We start from the raw sequence: 9087 nt of genomic DNA on the forward strand, positions 1-9087 counted from the left end.
AGTTGATTCCTAAATGAGGTTAAAAATGTTTGTAAAAACCATGAAATGTATTGAGAAAATATTCGTAAAGTAGTTACACTGTTGAATACAAGGTTTTTCATTACGGTAGTTCAGCATATGTACTATTGTTGAGATAAACATAATAAAACATTGAACATTGTTGTCTTAGTTAGAGTTTCTATTGCTTCGATGAAACACCATGACCAAAAGGCAAGTTGGGGATAAAGAGTTTTATTTGTTTTACACTTCAGCATTGCTATTCATCACTGATAGAAGTCAGGGCAGAAACTCAAACAGGGCAGAATCCTGGAGGCAGGAGCTGATGCAGAGACCATGGAAGGGTGCTATTTACTGGTTTGCTTTCCCTGGCTTACTCAACCACCTTCTTTTAGAACCCAGGACCAGCAGCCCAGTGATGGCACTACCTACCATGGGCTGGGTCCTTCCCCATTGATCACTAAATCACTAAAATGAGAAAATGCTTTACAGCAGGATCTCAAGGAGGTGTTTCCTCAGCTGAGGCTCCTTCCTCTGATGACTCTACAGCTTTTGTCAAGATGACACACAATACCACCCAGTACAATTGTTAAGAATGTTAATCAAGTGATTTCACCTAAAAAAGAACTAGCTGAGGTAATAGGGTTGGATATGATGAAATACATCATGTGCATATGCAAAGTTCTCAAAACTGAACTTAAAAGAGCTGAGAGTTCACCTGCCTGCCTGCCTATCAGCCTCCCGAACAACCACTGGGCTCTGGAATCAATTAGAGTCCAGTCAGAACCCTGATCAGAGCCAGACTACCTGTCTATCAGCCACCCCACCCATTGCAAACAGACCTATAACCCCCAGTGCAATAAAAAGCAATGATCAAAAGTCTCCCAACCATAAAAAGCCCAAGGCCAGATGATTTTTGTGCAGAGTTCTACCAGATCTTCAAAAGGAGTTAATTCCAATACTCTCAAATTATTCCACAAAATAGAAACAGAAAGAACATGCCCAAAATTCATCTTATAAGGCCACAGTTACCCTTATACTCAAACGACATAAAGACCCAACAAAGGAAGAGAATTACACATCAATACCTTATGAATATAGATGCAAAGATAATAACACACTTGCACATTTAATCCTAGGACACATCAAAAATGTCATCCTCCATGATCAAGTAGACTTCATCTCAGAGATTCAGGGATGGTTCAACACATGTAAATTGATAAATGTAATCCACCATATAAACAAACTGAAAGACAAAAACCACATGATAATCTCATTAGATTATGAAAATGCCTTTGACAAAATCCAACACTCATTCATAATAAATCTCAGAAAGATTAGGGATACAAGGAACATGTATCTGCATAATGAAGACAATTTACAGCAAGTCCACTGCCATTATCAGCTTAAATGAAGTAAAACTTCTACTAAAATCAGGAATAAAAGGAAGTCCACTCTCTCTATACCTATTCAGTATAGTACTTGATGTCTAAGCTAGAATGATAAGGCAGCTGAAAGACATCAGAGATACATAAATAGGTAAGAAGTCAAAGTATCTTTATTTGCAGAGACTATGATAGTGTGATGTCTTTTCATGGTTGTCAATGACTACATCTGGAATTAACCAAAACCCAAATGACTAGACTCACCAATGGAAGATTTTTTTCTTAATTAAATCACTTGGAGTGGGGAGGCCCACTTCTAATCTGGATTTTTGAGGCAAGAAGATAAACATTTAATCCAGATCTTTTGAGGTCAAAAGATCTACCTTTAATCTGAACCATGCCTTCTATTGGTAGCCTATCTAAAGGACATGGAAGAAAGAAGGTTACTTTCTCTTTGCTTGCTTGCTCTTGCCAGAAAATTTATTCCTTCACTGAAATTAAAGCCTACATTTCCAGGAATTGATCATATACTGAAGACTACTACATCCAACCTGGTGGACTGAATGACTACTGGATTCTTGGAACTTCCACTAGAAAACAGCCATTGTTGTATTGAATGGACCACAGTTTGTAAGTCATTCTATTAAATGTCCTAGATAGGTAGGTAGATAGATAGATAGATAGATAGATAGATAGATAGATAGATGATAGATATAAATATATAGAGATACATACATAGATTCTATAAATTCTGTTCCCCTAGAAAACCCTGACTAATACAGATAATAAGTGACTAAAACTTTCACCAGGAAGCTCTTGCATCTGATAAACACTTTCATCAAAGTAGCTGGATTCAAAATTAACACATAAAAATCAGTAGCCTTACATTATGCAAATGACAGATGAACTGAGAAGAAACCAGGGAAATAACATCCTTCACAGTAACTTCAAATAACAAAACTTTCCTCGGATAACTGTAACTACACAAATGAAAGACTTATATGATAAAAATTTTTAAACATTGAAGACAGATATGGAAGAATATATCAGAAGATGGAAAAATCTCCCACGCTCATGGATTGGTAGGATTAATATAGTAAAAATGGCCATCCTAACAAAAGCAGTCTACAGATCCAATTCAATCCCCTTCAAATTCCCACACAATCTTCTCAGAAAAGATAATATTCAGTTCCATAGAGAAACACAAAACACCCAGGGGAGCTAAAAACACTCCCAAATGATAAAAGAACTACTGGAGGTTATCACCATCTCAAACTCAATTTTTACTATAGAGCTATGTTTAAAAAAAAGCAGTATAGTCTTGGCACAAAATCAAACATGTTGTTGAATGGAATCAAACTGAAGTCCCAGACATCAGTCCACAAACCTATGGATGCTAATGTTTTGCTCTTTTGACTTTTTTGAGGGGCCCACAAATTAGTTCCCAAGTAAATCAAACACAGAGGCTCATTCTTAGTTATAAATGTTCAGCTTTAGCTTGGCTTTTTTATAGCCAGCTTTTCTTATCTTAAGTTAATCCATCTACCTTTTTCCCTCTGGGCTTTTAATCTTTCTTACTTCAGTATATCTTTCTTTCCTCTTTACTAGGTGGCAGGCTGGGTGGCTGGGTGGCTGGGTGGCTGGGTGGCTGGGTGGCTGGGTGGCTGGGTGGCTGGGTGGCTGGGTGGCTGGGTGGCTGGGTGGCTGGGTGGCTGGGCCCTGTTGTCCTCCTCTCCTTGTTCTCTTGCTCTCATTTCTCCTTCTGCTTATACTCTTTGCCTGTTAGCTCCACCTATCCTTGCTACTGCCTCTCTATTGGCCATTCAGCTCTTTATTAAATCATCAGTCAAATAATCACAGTAAAAAAATGCAGCATAAACAAAAGTTACACACTTTATGATAATATTCCCCAACATATGGACACCTGATTTTTGATGAAGCCAGAAATGCACACTGGAAAAAAGGACAGCATCTTTAACAAATGGTGTTGGTAAAATTGGATGGCTGTATGTAAAAAGAATGCAAATGCACACATATCACACTGCACAGAACTCAACTTCAAAAGGATCAAAGACCTCAACATAAGGCCAGAGACACTGACTCTCATAGAAGAGAAAGAGGGGAATAGCCTTGAACTCGTTGGTACAGGAAAGAACTTTTTGAACAGGACACCGTTAGCACAAGTTCTATGAACAACTATTCATAAATGGGACCTCATGAAACCGACAACCTTCTGTATGTCAAAAGACAACAACATCCAGAAAAAATAGAAGGCTACAGAATGGAAAAAGATTTTTACCTACCACACATCTGATAGAGGACTAATATGCAAAATATAGAAATAACTTAAAAAGTATACATCAAGAAAACAACATAATTTAAAAGTGAGGCACAGAGAATTCTCAAAGAGGAAACTCAAATATCTTCATCTAAAGAGCTTTTCAATATCCCTAGTCATCAGGGAAATTCAAATCAAAACTATTTTGAGATTTCATCTTACACCAGTCAAAATGACCAAGATAAATAAAAAAAATTACAGCTTATGATTGGGAGGATATAGAGTAAGGAGATCACTCATTCACTACTGTTGGAAGTATAAACTTCCATGTTCACTGTGAATATCAGTGTGGCAAAATCCTCATGAAGCTGGGAATGGATCTAGCTATACCACTATTGGGCTTATATCCAAAGGACCCTTCATCCTACTACAGACACACTTGGTTAACCATGTTCATTGCTGCTCTATTCATAATATCCAAAAATTAGAAACAACCTAAATGTCCACCCATGGATGAATGAAAAAAGAAAATGTGGTATGTTTACACATGGAATATTAATGTCATTTACAATAGCCAAACCACAAAATTTGCAAGGAAATGGATAAAACTAGAAAAAAGTTATTCTGAATGAGGTAACCCAGACCCAGAAATACAAACACAGTATGTACTTGTTTATATGTGGATTCTTAGCAGTTAAGTCATTGATAACAAGCAACAGACCCTGTAACCACAGAGGCTAAGTATAGCGTAAGGGGGGAGAAAGTAGATAGATCTCCTTAGGAAGGGCAAATAGAATAGATAGTGATGGAGGGAGGGAGGGAGGGAGGGAGTGGGACGCGAGGATCAAACAGGGATCAGGAGGGAAGTGGAGGAATGACAGGCAATGCATAGAGAAATAAGTAAATCTAAGGAACATTTGAAGGGTTGTTTGGTAACCTAATATGGTTGGAACTTGCATATATATGAAGGTGATTCAAATGAAATCATCATATAACAGGAAGACAGAATCCCAATAGAACATATCTGTCCACCAAGTGAAGATCCCAAGAACGGGAATGAGTTACATCAATGGAGTTATTGGACAAATAGGCCCCAGTAGAAACTGCCAAACAACCCAGATTATTGCCAAGGCTGATGGTAAGGCTTTACGGCTGAAGGCAATACCTACACAAATCATTAAACCTGGAGAATTTGAGCTGATTGCCTATCCAGAACCTTCACTCCTATGGATTAGTGTTCATCGTTCTGGAAGGTACTCTACACACTACCAAAGGAGAAAGTAAACAGCAACCCACTTACAGACCCTTCAATCTACAATGGTGACCTGCCTGCAAGATACGCAGGTGCGGTTGTAAAACAAAGCTTGTGGTAGATAATGCACGCAAAACAATCTAAATGGACTCTTAAAGCTTCTTTATGTCTATAGTATGGCTTTTGCTTTTGTTTTTATGGGATTTCTATGTAGACAAATGTGTGAGTTTCTTGTGCGTTTTATTTGACTCTTTTTTTTTTCCTATTCTGATTTACTTGCTTTCATTTTATCTTAGTGTTGTTTATTGGAGGGGAGGTGGGAGGAACTGAGAGGAGTAGGGTGAGGGGAAACATCATCAGAATATATTGTATGAAACAAATCTACTTTCAATAAAAGAAAAAAATGTTTTTACAAGGTGGGGCATGGTGGTGAATACTCTTAATCCCAAAGTAGCAGCTGCAAAGAACCAAGAATGCCTTCGGCTGCCATATGGGCCGATTTGGTGAGCCTTAGGTTACAGTGATAGATGCTCTCTCAAAACACAAGGTGAATGACTTCTGAAGAACAAGAGCCAAGGTTATCTCCTGGCCTGCAGTGCAGATGCACACACATCCTTCATCTGTGCATACAAGCATGCATACATACACACAAAAAAACCCACACTGTATAACATATATGTATATTTTTATGTAACAATAATATTTCATTAAACATAGATGAAGTGAAATGAAAATGCACAGACACATGAAAATTTCATGTAAGAGTCATTAAGTAACTGTAGTGAAAAAATGGAAACCTGAAACTAAAGATATTTTTAGGGACCCACAGATATCATAATTAAAAAACAGAATTAAAGCTACATCAGATATTTTAACTATTCTTGATGCCTAAGAGTAGATTAAAATATTTTCAAAAGAAAAGCTTTAAAAGTCACTATCAGAAAATAACCTCAGCATCAAGGGAACATTTATTGTATAAAGGAAAAAGGAAAGAGTAAAGGAATTCCTAGGGATTTATCAATTATGGTGTTCAATGAACCTAAAAGACTATATAGTACATAGCAGCAGAAATGTCACAAGAATGTATATGTGTTATACCACAAAACTCACAAAACTGTAATTAGATATATGAAGAATCTTGATTTGCTGCTTGGATTATTAAACTGTTATAGAAAACTCTGTTTATTAGAAAACAATTATTGGTGCTGCACCCAGCATGACTCTTTACAAATGCCTGTAACTGCAGTTCCAGGAGATTCATTGACCTCTTCTGGCCTCTGTGAGCACCAGGAATGCACACATGTATACACGCTGGCACAACACTCATTCACATAAGTTAAAATAAATAAATTTATAAATAAGAAAAAAATTACACTTTTTAAAAAACCAGGTGGCATTTTGACCACAATTTTGTCAGCATATTGATTATTCTGTTATCAGAACTGATTTGTACCAAAGGAGTAATTGTGGGATAGGCATTCATCACAAACTTCTGAACAGTCAGGATGACTGGGTGGTACTTCCATAACAGGACTGCGGTGGATGAGATGATGAAGTCCACCCAGTACATGACAACAAAGACAACCACAAGCATCAAGATGGTCTGGGTGGCCCTTTTCTCAGGGGACATCCTCAGGTGGTTAAGGCTGTGCAAATGCTGGCATTGCCTCTGATGTCTGAACAAGATGATCACCATGTATGCACTTGTGGTCAGCATAGCTCCTACAAGAAATACATCTCTGGAGGTTGTCGCTGTTAAAATCAATACCTTGATGGTGTAGTTCATGGGGAAAAGTGAGCAGGATTTAGTCACCTTCATCTGGCTGGTCTCACTTGCATTGGTAAAAGCACCAACATTGAAGATCACAATGCTACTGAATGACAAATTGGCAGACCAAATGTAGAATACGGCATAGATCATGTATTTTTTTATCTTAAGTTTAAAGTTTGCCAAGAAAGACGTTCTGGGACTGATAGTGACAGCCTGGAACACACTCAGGAGGCAGGTGAGGCAGATGGAGAGGCCTCTCATCACCCTGCTTATATAAAAAGTTGCCTTACATTTGAAGTCATTCTCAATGTTCAGTGATTCAAATATGTCTGCAAGCCACATATTCCCTCCAGTGAGGAGCAGCACTATGTGGATGGAGGTCATTTGACAGGAGATCAGGTCTGTGAGCCTAGGTCTGTGACATAGGATTATGAAAGTGTAGAACAAAAGGAGAAACATATTGGCTAGAACTCCAAGTACCGCTTGGAAAAAAAGTAAATTGTTTAATGAGGGCATAAGTTGAAAGTGTATTCATCTTAACATCATGTGGGAAGCATATTTCATATACCCGGAAAAATAACAGAGTGTATATCAAACTTGTGATTAACTTGTCAATATGTCTATATCATCATGTAGATTCCTTAGGAATATGGGGATAAGTCTACCAAAAGATCCAGCAATTCCACTCTTAGGCATATACCCAAAATACGCACATTCATACAACAAGGACATCTGTTTCACTATGTTCATAGCAGCATTATTTGTAATAGCCAGAATCTGGAAGCAACCTAGATGCCCCTCAACTGAGGAGTGGATAGAGAAAATGTGGCACATTTACACAATGGAGTACTACTCAGCAGAAAAAAAAACAATGGAATCTTGAATTTACAGGCAAATAGACAGCACTAGAAGAAACCATCCTGAGTTAGGTAACCCAGTCAAAAAAGACAAGCATGAACCTTCATCCAGTGGCTGAAGGAAGCAAAGGAAGACACCAACAGGTAAACACTGACCTGAATCCCTGGATCCCAATTGCAGAGAGGGAGGAGTGATGAGCAAAGGGGTTATGACTCTAAGGGTGAAATCCACAGTATCAGCTGACCTGAACAAGGGGGAGCTCATAGATCCCTGACTGATAACTGAAAGGCCAGCATGGGACTGATCCAGATCCCCTAAACGTGGTCAGTGAGGAGGCCTCAGCATCCTTTGGGCCCCAAGACAATAAAATAGCATTAGCCCCTGTCATCCAGATGGACTTTGAGAGACCATTCCACGTGGAGGGATGCTGTCTCTGCCTGGACACATAGGACAGAGGGTCAAGATTCCCCAAGAAAGGCCTCACACTCCTTGGAGAGTGGAGTGTGGATTGGGGAAAGGGTTAGGGGAGGGCTGAAGGGGGCAGGAGAAGAGGGGAGGGAGAGGGAACTAGGATTGACGTATGAAGCAAACCTGTTTCTGATTTAAATTAAATTTTAAAAACTAAATTTAAAAAGACTATATATTAAAAAATTGAAAATAGTCAAAGCACATATATAACCATTTATGATAAATTATACAACAAAAACTTATTAATATAGCACATGTACTAAAGTCATACAAAAGAGGATAGTATAATCTAAAAGACAATAATTTAATTTTTTCTTATGCCAAGCTATACACTTCAACCTCACTACTTCATATTCATTGCTTTGTAAATGTTCGTCACATATAGAAAATGGCACATCTTCTAATTGATCAAGTGGCATCTTTCTCTTTGGTTCACCAAAGTTGAGACTGGACCAGAAAATTCTATAGCTACCACACTTACAAACTGAGGTGTTTATTTATACATTGACTGAGAAAAATTCATTTGTTTTATGTGAAAATTTTTTTGCAATGTTGAAGTCAACCTAAGTGTTCTACACATTCTAGAAAAGCCCTTTAAAAGGAAGTCACATATACCCTTGAGCTCTAAGGTTTTCTTTGTGCTTCTGTTTTTAAGACAGGATCTCACTCTGTAGATGACACTGGACTTGACCTTGCTATGTAACCCAGGTTGTTCTTAAATTCATGTTCCTTCAACTTCTGCCTCCTGAATGCTGGAGTTACCACTGTGCACACCTATCCAAGATGTTTATTTTCATTTACATTTCAAGTATTTTTTAGACGTTTTAAATTGATGACTCTGGCAGTTCCGTAACAGAGGAACAAAATGAATTATCCTATGGTAATATAACCTGGAAACCATAGAAGAAAACATGAGAGATAGAGTCTCCAAAGTACTACAGTGCCAAGGAAAATTGGATCCTCTATGGCACACTGTATAAACACCTCGAAGTCTGTTGGAGTGTGGAGATTGGGCTGCTCAGGATGATAGGAAAACACTGAAGCAGAGTTAGAGCCGACACTGAAGGTGGCTGTTATT

The 9087-nt window shown here is 38.2% G+C and overlaps 1 protein-coding gene across 1 annotated transcript; it reads right to left on the reverse strand.

The window, feature by feature from the left end:
* Positions 1-6290: 6290 nt before the first annotated feature.
* Positions 6291-7199, reverse strand: LOC101834028 (vomeronasal type-1 receptor 90-like). The gene has a single exon (XM_013117740.1). The coding sequence runs from the start codon at positions 7197-7199 to the stop codon at positions 6291-6293; it is 909 nt and encodes a 302-aa protein (XP_012973194.1).
* Between the last annotated feature and the right edge of the window lie 1888 nt (positions 7200-9087).

The sequence above is a fragment of the Mesocricetus auratus genome, unplaced genomic scaffold (genome assembly GCF_017639785.1).
Source record: "Mesocricetus auratus isolate SY011 unplaced genomic scaffold, BCM_Maur_2.0 Super-Scaffold_100676, whole genome shotgun sequence".
Lineage (NCBI taxonomy): Eukaryota > Metazoa > Chordata > Mammalia > Rodentia > Cricetidae > Mesocricetus > Mesocricetus auratus.

Coding starts and splice junctions, on each gene's coding strand:
- LOC101834028 (XM_013117740.1), bottom strand. CDS start 7,199: ATGCCCTCATTAAACAATTTACTTTTTTTCCAAGCGGTACTTGGAGTT.